General features: G+C 43.8%; 1 protein-coding gene across 24 annotated transcripts in view; it reads left to right on the top strand.

Annotated features, from left to right (window-relative positions):
- FBRSL1 (fibrosin like 1) overlaps window positions 1-12,052 on the top strand; it is a 544,864-nt gene that overhangs the window by 439,188 nt on the left and 93,624 nt on the right. For 17 of the 24 annotated variants that reach the window (XM_074606373.1, XM_074606384.1, XM_074606383.1 and 14 more), the window contains one exon: window positions 5,324-5,377. The exons of the other annotated variants lie outside the window; for them this stretch is intronic. In XM_074606373.1, the coding sequence (XP_074462474.1) occupies window positions 5,324-5,377 (54 nt within the window). The remainder of the gene's footprint in view (window positions 1-5,323; window positions 5,378-12,052) is intronic. 24 annotated transcript variants of the gene reach the window in all.

Below are 12,052 nucleotides of genomic sequence, written 5' to 3'. Positions count from 1 at the left end.
TGTAAGCTGGTTAATTTTAATGACTTTATGAATTTACAAGATCTGAAGTCAGGCAGGTACAAGAATGTGTCGCTCCTCACTTAATAGCGTGTTTGAGCAAAGATTGGCATTCTGCATCAGAGATGGAAATTTTAGGGTTTCTTGCAGTCTTTTATCCTTCTGAATAAAGATGGAAATTCTGAACTAGGTAAAGAAACATATGCTTTTATCCAAAATGATTTCCTAGACTGATCAATTACTAGGAGCTGTAATGAGAAATATACTCCTTGGGGAGAGGAGGGAGGGATTGCCATTACATAATATCCCTTGGGAGAATTCCTGTATCACATAATGAGGTTGGTGATGGAGCATTTGGGGAAAATGCCTATGGATAGGAACTTGTTCTTCAGATTTCCATAAGCAAAACATATTACTGAAAAATAGGCTTGTTAAAAGTAGTTCTGATATGTTCGTAGGTGGGTGCTTTGCCTCTATACACATTTCTTTTGTTCTCATAACTGCTATGTAAGAGATTAGGGGACCGTAAGATGAAAATGTCCACAAAATGAGAGATGCTAGTGAATAATTTCTTTGCCTATTTAACACCGAGGGTAAGGCATTAAAGGCTTGTGTTCTGTTCTTGGCTTCATTAAATTATTTCTGTTTATCTATTGAAAATAGGTCTTAAGGAAAAGAAAATATTTGTCTTTAATGGTGTGAACAGGAATGACCTTAGCCTCATGCTGGCGAAAATGAAATACACAGAAATGCGTATCTGTGATGATGTGGGTTCATTAAGACTTGGTAGCTGGATACGTGTTTTCAGAGCCCTCGTGATATCCTAAGGATCACCGAGGAGCTGACTTTAGATGGAGACGGAAGCACTTGTTAAAAATGACTTAAATAAAGCCTTACTTTTTTAGTAGCAATTGCCTTAAACCGGGAAAATAATTCATTTCCACACACCTGCCCTGTGGGGTTTTCCTGCTGGGAGTACAGAGCAAGCGGAGAGCCCCATGGAAGGGAACGCCGAGGTGCCCAGCATGGGCTTGGAGGTGTCAAAACCAGCAGAGGGAAAAGGGGAATGATCTTAACACCTCTGTCTCTGCTGGGGAATTTGCCTAATTTGAGTTGCTCATTTAAAATCTGAGTGGTGGTGATTCTAGTAATTTTTCAACTGGCTTGCCCAGCTTTTGTCCCTGCGGATTCCGGCAGCCGAGGGGACGCAGTGACCCCTGATGGTGGCTCTGGTAATCGAGGCAGGTTTGCACAGCTATCACTATTTTTAGGAAGTTAAAGGTGCAATGGCTGTTTTGAAGTCCAGGCCCCTATTTCAGCGTTTCATTGATAATATTTTGTAGTATTTTGTGTGCCACCGTGTGGCTGCTGGGGAACATTGCAGTCGGTGAGGTGTGGCTGGGTTTTGTAGGACAGTCCCAATTTTAGTGTCTTCTGGATGGTTTTATTTTGTGTCTTGGTTTAGTTTTGGTTATCTGTTCTGATTCACCTAACGCTGACCCAGTTGTGAGATCCCACTCATTGGAAATGCAAACCAGCGTGGTGGCCGCTCACTGCTGACCAGTGTGTTGCTTCTAGAGTTTGTGGCAGGGCTTGGCTTTCCAAAAAGGTGGAAAATGGTGCTGGATTTAAGCACTGAGAGTTTGCATAAAGGAATTAGTGACATTTCTGCACCCTGTAGAAAAGGTGGCCATCAAGGAAGGTGACAGTACGGGTGACTGATACTGGTGGAGGGACTTGGTTGCAGATGGTGATCCTGGGGTGGCAATTTTCCCTGCCACCCTGTCCCACTGCCCCTCTGGAGCATTACAGATAGTGACCCCTGTGCTGACCATCTCCCCAGCACGGTTTAACATGAGAGCATCTCTCAAGGCGGCTGATGTCATTTTATATGGTGACAATGGCAACCTGTGATGGTTGGTTCTTGTAAACTTAAACTAGGATGGTGTTGTTGACACAGATATAGAAAAACAAGTTCTCCAGAACATCCATTTGTACCTTATGTGGCTGCACGGAAAGGGTTAAGGATAAATAAAATATGTTGTCTTTAATACTATAAAAATAAATCTTACTTTCTGGTGGGTGGTAGGAGAAGAGTTGGAGTTTACACCAAGACAGCATTTCAAGGTGGCTGTTTGTGCTGTTACCAAAGGTATTTCTAGCTTGCTTACAAAATGAGATATTTTTTTTTAAAAAATACTTTTAATTTTGAAAGTACTTGGTCTAGCTTATGTTCTTGTGGAAAAAATGTTACAGTTAAATTGCTGTGGAAGGTAGCTGCAAGATTTTTAATATGAGTTAAAGCAAGCTGGGTACGCTGTTTGCCATAATGTTTCTGTGGGGGGTAAAACACATCTGTATGTGGATGCTGTTTCTGCAGTAACTGCTATACCAAAGGACATAGTGGGAATAAGTCTTGGGGATTTTTCCATGGAATAATCAACAATAAAAAGCACTTAGGCTATTAAGATACCTTCAAGCAGATCTGTACTCCAAAGCTGTAGGTTATAAAGTTATAGTATAGTCTGCCTTCAAAATGGTTGGAAATCCGTCAGAAATATCTCTTTGCCACATACCTTCTATCTCCCTGGATGATTGGCTCTCCAGCAAAGCCTTCCGTAGAGGGTGTACTGTAATCCTTTTATGTTACTTCTTCAGTGCAGATTACACAGCAAGAAATAATTAGGAGATTAATTTTCACCTGTCACTGCCAATAATAGATAACCTTGATACAGTGGCAGGGCTCGGGATTCGGGGAGCGGGAGAGCAGTTAACCCTGTAGCCATTGCTGCAGGGACCGGGCAGAAAATGGTTGCCAGAACGTGACCTCCCCGCTCGTTGTCAGGAGGAGGGAGAGCCGGCTTCGTCTCTCCGTGTGCTCCCCTCCCGCGAAGGCTTCGCCTCCCTCCGCCGCCCTGCGCCCCGGAGCCCGCTCTGTGCCGCAGCCCTGCCGCACGCTCAGCCCGGAGACCTCCGCAGCCCCCGCGTTTCGTTCGCACGCGGTTCTGTTGCTTTTCATGATTTCAATTCCCAATCTGACTGGAATTCCTAGTCTGCTAGGGAGAGGAGCAAACTAATGAAGATGGCTTCATTAGGCAGAATGCAATTTAGCCCTCGCCTCTCTCCAACAAATGCAGCTGAAAAAACATCCCAGAAGTAACTGTGCTTTTGGTCTTCAGAGAAAGCAGAGCCGAGGTGTTTCTGTTCCCTTTCAAAATTAATTACTAGCTCACATCAGGTGAGCTTAAAAATGTAGCCTGCGCTCTGAGACAGTGAAGGTAAATGGGAAGGGGAAAAAAAAAAAGCCGCCCTTCCCCCTCCGCTGCTTTTTTATTTTTTTTTCTTTTGTGCTGAAGTTTAAATCTACAATCTGTTGAAAACGTAATGGGAAACCAGCCTACAGAAAATGCCATTATTCATATCATCCTGAGCTCATTTATTTTATCTGCAATAGTAATGATAAGACAGGCTGCTTGGCAATGCTGATAAGCTGAGAAATATCTTAGAGCTATTTGTAAAAGTTAAAGCAGATCTTGGTACTGAGAGATAGGGAAACTGATGAGCCTTTGGGCAATCTGCAGAGCTGAAAGCTAATAAAGATTTTAATAGGAAGGCCTCATTAGGATTAGGGAGAAGATCTATTATCTGGGATTTACACAACACAAACGGTGGGGCAACTTCCATTTTTGCTTCTTTGTTCATTAAATGCTGTTGCTGAATGTGAAGCCTTTTAACTCTGATCTGGATCTCTTCCGACGTTTGAGGAGCCATCGCCGGCGGTTGGCTGAGCAAAGGTGGAAGGGCAGTTTGTGTGGGAATGCCTTTGCCACACGTGGGAAATGCCAGAAAGCCATTGTATTCCGGGGCCAGTCACTTTTTGGAGGTGCCTGTGTGGGAGGGTTCTTGGCAGTGTCTCTCTTCTGTTGTGAACAGTATTTCTATCTTTTGGCCCCAACAAACATCTTCAGAAAGAAATTAATCCGCTGCTGTTGTGCTGGTTCTCTTGGTGGTGAGACTGAAATACTATTACTGGATAGCTCGTCTGCCCAGTTCAGCCTAGTGGGGTGCTGACTCCCAGCGCCACAGTGGTGGCTTTTTTATTAGTTGTGGTCACCATCCAGATAAAACTGTTCTAGCAAAGGAACCGTCTCCAGTGCTGCTGGAGTTGGTGCTGTAGGAGTCCCATGCTGCAGGTGACCTGATCGAGTGCTTTGGTAGTTCCACAACAAGACTGATTTTAGCACCATGTGCATTCCTATATGTGTGATGTACGAAATGGTCATTTTTTGAGGACCCTTTGTGTGTGCAAACACCTATCACCTGGGCTCAGCTGCTTTATTCCTCATAGTTAGCACAGTCTGTAAGGTGCTTGTAAGCTGCTGAAAGAGCATTACTTTATCCAGGATTTACAGATGTATTTAATATTTTTTCTCAAGGACCATCCAGACTTTTTTTGTGGTTGATCTGGATTGTAAAGCAGGCGGAGAAGCCATGCTGGAACATTCTTTGGTTTGCCTCTGAGGTCCGAGCCATGTTGTAACCTGATTCTGCTAACCTACAGCTTAATCCATTTTTACACGCAGCCGATGCGACCTAGTTGAACCTCTAATGTAGGTGAAGGGGTTTGTTAGGTGATACCCATGCTGGCTGTGAAATGCTGCTTGTGTGACCATATCCATGCTTGGGACCTGTCTGGTTTCTTCCTCGTGTGGGGCACACACGAGCACAGGAGTCTCAGCTTCTCCCCTGTTTTCATGGTGTAGACCAACTTCTCTCCTGCTGCTGGATTAAATAACCCTCGTGGTAACTACAGTAACATTGCTTCCATGGAAGAGTAATATTTGGAAAGTATGTTCATGTATTTTCAGTTGTCTTTAATACAACATAGCAGCACCACAAGCCACAGAGAGGTCTTATTCCAGACCGTAGTTCAGGATCTGCTGGTTTAACCCAGTGGTTTCGTAGGGCCTACAGAGGACAGTGTAATGATAGACTTAACTCCAAGTATTTCATCTTCTGTGTGCTCAAATAACTTATTCAGAGCAGCTCAGCTGTGATGGCCTCCCCTGTGCCCGTACCGTGGGCAGGGCTGGGAGGAAAGCGCCTGCACCGGCTGCCCAGGACAAAGAGAAATTTCTCATAGTGGGTTGGTGTCACTTGATTGCAGCTTGTTCGTGACAAGTCACAGTTTATGTCAGCGAACCAGCGTGGCCTCCTAAAGAACTAGCGCTATTTGCACGTAACATGTTGCTCCAGCAAGGCTGCCATTTGAGAAGTTTCTAATATTTATGTTTGATATGAATGAAACTTTTTGTTTTGTCTGTAGACCGCAACGGAACTGGAGCTGACTCGTATCAGGAGTGCCTTGATAACAAGCAAGGTATGAGATCAAGTCTCTCCAACATGGGCACTTGGGACTGATTTAGCTTGATTTCTTGCAGCTGAATTGGTTGCTGTCTCTGTCTCTCTCACTCTGTCTTCTTGTTTTTTTTCTTTTTTTTTTTTTTCCTCCACTGTCTCCAAGCCAATTCACTGTTAACAGTTCCATGTCAGCTAACCTATTAGCTCAGGGTCTCATGACGCATTTGTGATACGGCTTCTCATTTCTAGCACCCCAAACCCTCTGTTGCTAAGGGAGGAAATGGAAAGGTTGTAAAACAACAGTAGCACGTGCACTTGCTTGCAGTTATCTTCTTCCTTGAGGTTTAGTTGCACAGCCAAGCAGAAAAATGTTAAAGTTGAGTCAGGAAAGGCATGTGCTAGGCTGGGTTACCTTAATGCCAGACATCCTGTGAGAATTTGCGTGCTGACGTGCCGACTCAGGCTTGTCCAGCCTGCTGTCTTCTCCTGTGGCAAGGTTGGTAAGAGCTGGAAAAGTCTCTTGTGACTTAGAAGGGAGAGAGGATGGTGAGGGAGGAACCTGTTATCCTTTTCCTCTAAGTGTGGAAAGAAGATTCACATCACTAGAAATTACAATTGTAAAAGTATCTCAGAAACAGGACCCAGGGGCAAGGCTATTGATTTTGTATTTAGAAGAAGGTTTGGTGTATTATGTTCTCTTCACGTGTCCTCTCTGAGAACTGCAATCAGAAGTGCTACTCCATCGCCATAGCCGTGTAGTGGGTGTTGAACCTTGTGGTAATTGGGGAGAACAAGCACCCTTCAGTCCTGAATCTCATTCATTATGAGCTACAGCAGAGATAAGAGGAAATGCTTATCCGAACCAGGTTACCGGCATCGGTTACATGTCAGCTTTTTACCCTGCTGTTGACTCAGATCTGTTACAGTAGCTAAAATCATCATTTGCTGAAATTCTGACCCTTCTTGCATCACTTTCTAAAATAGTACCAAGAAACACAAAAAAACCTGTCCCAGTTTTGGTGCTTGGTTGGGTTTAGTTTTCCACTGGTGTCTTCGCTTTCAGTATCCATCAGTCAGTGTTACGTGTGCTTCAAGTCAAGGCTGCCGTGAAGTGCATTCCTCCTGCTGTTGTTGGGTTTGGGGTGGGGTTATTTTGGGGGTTTGGGATTTTTTTTGTTTGCTTTGTTTCCCTCTCCCCCTCCCAAAAAAAAAGTCTGTTGTCTCTCTGGTGACCTTTACGCTCATTTTTTTTTTCACTATTTATCTCTACTGATTGTGGTAAATACCTAATCATTGCTAAGCTTTCATTTCAGAAGTTACAGCTGGAAGACTAATGTGGAAGAACTGTAATCAATAATGGCTTTTTTTTATTAGATTACATTTAAAAGTCTTCCAGACCAATGTAATTCAGGATGCTCCTTTCATAGATAGATAGTTTGTCGTCTGGGAGAACGGTTTTTTCCAGTAACGTTTTTCTAGTTTGCTGGGGGAAGTTGTTCCACTTGACATTTTGTAGAAAGCAACTGAGTTTCAGGTTTTAAAAAACCCGAGTATTCTCATTTTTGGAAACCAGTTGCAGCCCCTTTGATGTGCCAGTTACCCTGGTTTATCTGACAGGTATTAAATGGCGCTACATCCATCACTTTCATTTGTCTACAGTACCCTAGATTTTTTTTGTAGTGCAGTTTTTGGTGGGTTTCTTTGACTTCATTGTTAACGTGTGAACAAGCTGTATCATTATAAGCGCTCTCAATCCAGTATGAATTGGATCTGGTTTGGGTAATTTACTGTGTCCATGCTACATCATCGTGTTTAAAGCAACAACCTTTAAGAATGCAGAGTTTTAAAGGTAAAAGTATGCACAGTAACTTGTAGTCAGTCCCTTACTGTCCAATCCCCGTTATGTTTTGTGATCATGCAGTAGAGCTGAATCCACCATTTGCAACAATTTACGGAATATAAAATAAATAGCTGACAGTGGACCCATAATTCTGGTTGCTTACTGTTCTGTTCAAAACAAAACACCCCCAATGGCTGAAAGTAGCAGTGGCTCTTTAAAAGTATTAAATCTTCAAGCCATGTGAAATGCAATTGCCATGGCTTCTTTTATAACAGCATGCTTGTCTCCTAGAAATTATGCTATAATGAGGTTTGGTTTATATATTTTGCCCCTTTCCTCATTAAAGTGCTATCTCTCGGAAGAAGCGCTTTGTGTCTTGAAATACTGCGCGGTTAAAATGAAGGCAGGTTTATAAGGATTTAATGTACTTGGGAGCCAGGGTTTTGCAGCTTTATGGCAAAGATGTTTTAACAAAGGGCTTTATGGTAAGGGTGTGCTGTATTTTAGTCAGGCAGTTGCTCAAGGGAAAATTTTCAGTGTGAGCACATCACAGCAGCAAGGAGAAATTCAGAGGGAAACAGGCTTCTGAGATCCAGTCGCCGTCTTGGCTGATATTAAGTCTTATTTCTTTTCAATTTCAAGACCTGAAATTTTTTTACCTCTTGGATCAAGGAAGACAAAGTCTTATGCCATGTCATGCAACAACATGACCAGGCCATTTAGGTTTCTCATTTTAATGCTCAAAGGCAGGGTGGAGGAGAGCACGCCCGGGACAGCCACAGGTGGGATTATTCACACCATCTCAGGACACAGCTTGTTTTTTCAGCCTTTTATCTCTGATATTCGTTATTAAAATCATACCCTAAAAGCAAGACTTTCTAAGTGTTTGGGGTTTGGAAGTGAAGAGGGCAGCAGTTGGGAGCAGCTGCCCATCCACCGCGGCAGAAGACGTGTTCTGGATCTGCCTGTTTCTCTGGGATACAGTTAATACCCCGTGGCTTCCTGAGAGCCAGGGGGTTCTGCCATGGAAAACAGGTATAAAATTACAACCAGACACAGTTGTTGCTGGAGCTTCTCAATAGGAACTTGCTGTTATTATAAATAAAACAATTTTATTTTCAAGGTTAGCCAACAAAAAGCACTTTAGCTGGGGCCTTGGTGGCAGCCAGGAGACATAACCTCAGATCCTTGAAGCAGTGCATAGAGAGATGGTCTTGGAAACCAATTCTGAGTATTTCATGTTATCATTTGTAGCACCTTCTCTTATCCATAGAAAATTTTGGTTTACCTTGCTTCATTGATCTTTCCATCTACATGCCCTCAGGTTGGCTGGTAATGGGTATTTCACCCTGCTGGGCTCTAGCTTTCCAAGCAGAGCTACAGGTTCCTGCTAGAGGAACTCAATACCTTTTGCTTTTCCAACTTCCTCTTTCTTGCGAAGTATCATGGTCCCATGGTATTTCCCCACAGATGAATTAGTTGATGAATTTCCAAGATGAACATGGTTTCACCTTTCCGATGGCACCACGGGCTTCCTAGGACTATTTATATTTCTTTTCTGGTATTTTACACCATCTCCTAAATTCAGCGCTGCTTATTGATTTTGTTAGCTCACCTCTAGAGGGAGGACGAATGTAATTTGGAGGGTAGTTAAACTTGACAGTGATCAAAATTTGGCTGCAGTCGAGGCAATAGCGGTGCCTCTGTGCTGAGGTTGTGGAGGACCGAGTGCTCCTGCCGTGGGTTTGTGCTGTGGGTGGGTCTCGGGCAGGCTGCTGAGCAGCCCGTGGAAGGATGGAGTGCCTGTAGGGTCGGCCTTGATTTTGAACTCGTAGCTAGAAACTGAAGACTTTTCGTCCTGTTACCAGTCCCCTGAGCCATGCAGTCCCAGTGTGTGTCGCCTCCTATTAGTCTTGATGCAACCAATGACCTTGTTTGTGCGAGCGCATTAAGCACAACATTAGTGTCTAATTTGACTACTTTGAATTCAGGCAGGCTGTAATCAATCACCTGAGCTCTCCTGACAGTGAATATGGCTGGACGGGGTAAGGAGAACAGATAAAATGCATGCTTGGGCCAAAACTCTAGGAAATTGGAAAACTACTGGTGAATGTGTGTAGCTGATGTAACTGTAGCTGTGGCTGGAAACGGGTTCTTCACTGGAAAGTAAAGGCTGCAAAAGCAAGAAATCTGTGGTCTTTGTAGAGGTCTGTTCAGCTCCTTCCTGCCCACTAAATACTGGCGCGGTAAGTGAGACCGCCAAGATACAGAGGCACCTTTTAGAAGATGTTATTGGGAGAAGTTCTAACCTATTGCAGTTTTTGGATCCCTTTTGAACCCCAGCAAGACTAGTTTTAGGATGGCCAAGATGAATTATGAGGCAGATAAATAAAAAGGGCAGACTGGTATGGCTGGATTGAAAAGTGCGGTCAAAACAGATCTGTCACTGAAGATGTTATTTCCATTAAATGTTTTGAGATTTAATATTGATTTCAGTGAAATTACCCTTGAAAAAAGATTTCCTTCGAACCTTTATTTTTATATATTTGTTTTGGAACTACTTTAGGAGGCAGAAAAATGAAACTTTTGCTTCAAACAGTTTTTATGTTTTGAAATTGGCTTTTTTCACTGTAGGAACAGTTTTAAAAATATTATTTATTATTTGTATTCCAGTCATGCCTATGCACTCCAGTTATGGGTTAAACATCATTTTGCTAACCACAGCGCAGACTTGGGGGGTGGCGGGATCGGTTTCTGCCTGAAAAACCTTTGGGTTTGTGTTTCTGACTGGGGCTGCAGTGATTGCCAGTGCCTATTTTAAAAAAAAAAAAAAAAAAAAAAAAATCTCATTTTACAATATGTTGGCTGCCTTTTTGTTTAAAGAATTATAAATACATCAGCAGATTTTCCACAAAAACACATATGCTTTCTTCCTGATGAGCATGATGACGCACTGAGAATCCTTGCAAGAGGCCTTGAATCTCCTTTAAGTTGAGGATAGTGCTGAGGTTGAAACTGAAATTTTAAATAACTCTCTTCATTAAAAAAGATGCTGGTGGGGCCTTGTTAGCAGAAGAATTGCCACTTTCTGACTTAATTTTTTTTTTGCCAGCATGGGAACAAAGAAAGAAAGGAGGAGGCAGAATAAAAGCCTGTGTGAGCGTACGTACCGAGGCTGCAGCTCTCTAAACTGGTAATGGTATCTGGAAAGAGTCCAGGCTGTTGTAAATATGAACTTTTGTCAATATTCCCCAAGCTTCTGTGGACTCTAGGGTGGGCTTTATTAGCTGAAGGTCACACCATTGTGCTGGCTCCCTCTCCTGAGACCTCTGATACCTTCCTGAAAGGACAGCCCATTATCCCTGGGCTTAGAAGCCAGCTTTCTCTTCAGTGGCGCTGAAGCTGATAAGCTTAAGAGGCATATTTCATCCCCCCACTGCTGCTTTTGGGAGACAAACAGTGTTTATCGTTCCTGATTAATTCCAGTTGAACAAAAAAATAAAATAGGAGGCATGTGTGTGTGCACACGTGCGCGCACGCACAGAGACACAGACTTGACATTTTTTTTTAGGCTGGTCGTCTTGAGTATCATCAACTCGTGGGGCTGGCCGCAGCCAGCGGCCTCGAGGGCTGTCGTTTTGGTTTTCCTTGGTGGTGCGTCTGAAGGTTGATTTAGTAACATGAGAGGATGCTGGGCTGCGATCAGTGTAAAGACAAAGGGGTGGAAAGGGGGACAGGGTAGCCAGCAGCCTGAGCATCCAGGTTGGAATTGATTTGTGGCAATTAAGCATTAAGGTCTGGGAGAGCAGGACCACCCGCTGGGAGAGCAGCTTTCCATCACCTGCGAAAGATGAATGGCCCGAGGAGAGAGAAGGGCAGGGGTTTCGTACTCGGCTACCTGAAAAGAATCATAAAAACACTGTGTCTTGCTTCTGTGTCTTGCAGCCCTGTTCATCACAGCTAAATCCCTTTGCTGGGAATTGTAGGCAAGAGCGTTGGAAGATATAAATGCTAGTTGCTTCTACTGCTTTGGTTTCTCCATTTTTCTCTTCAAATCTGGCTTGAAATCTGTCAGGTGATGTCTTGCTGATCTTCTTGTTACTACTGTTTCAGTAGAAATGTCTTCTGTGCACTGCTCCTGGTTTCCTAGGGGTACTTTTTTTCCTTGTACTGAGATTCAGAGTATAGAATGAATAACAATGATGCCGTGTGCAAAGAATGCCGTATTGTCCCTCTGGCGCTCTGTGAAATGCCCAGGTAGCGTGTCCCCATGGCTGGGGCATCCAGGGCAGGAGACCTCTGCCCTGTGCTGCCCTGGGCACTGCCGGGCTCTGCAAGGCACCTCGCCTGCTTGTGCCTCAGGTTTTCTGAGTGGAAAATGAGAATATTTGCACTGTGTAGAGTCTGTTTGTTTGGATGACCATGTAGGTGCAGCCCAAGTAGGGTCTCTTTTTGCAAAGGCCTCTGTATTTTCTTCAGTTTTGTTGTATTGTACGTGCCGAGGCTGAGGAGTAGAAGCAGAGATCGCACGTGGCTGAAAGGAGCCTGTTGAGTTCTTGACCAGAGGAGATGATATTTCGCTCCATAAAACTCAATATTTTTTTGTCCTTTAAAAAAAAAAAAAAGAAGATATTGGAGTGGTGTGGTGTGTGAACTGCTTTCTCTCATTTTGCTTTTTGTTCCTACTGAACAAACGGGCCGCGGTAGCAGGTGAGGAGCTTCACTGCTCTGCCCTGCCTCGGGTGCGGGGCCGAGGGGCAGCACCCGCGGCACCGCACCGAAGCACATTGGCTACTTAATGTACATTGCATCGAACCTTTATCTCACTTGCCACGTGGGCCATGTTTAAACCAG

Source organism: Larus michahellis, chromosome 13, assembly GCF_964199755.1.
Source record: "Larus michahellis chromosome 13, bLarMic1.1, whole genome shotgun sequence".
Taxonomy (NCBI): domain Eukaryota; kingdom Metazoa; phylum Chordata; class Aves; order Charadriiformes; family Laridae; genus Larus; species Larus michahellis.
This window is presented reverse-complemented; position numbering and strand designations above follow the sequence as displayed.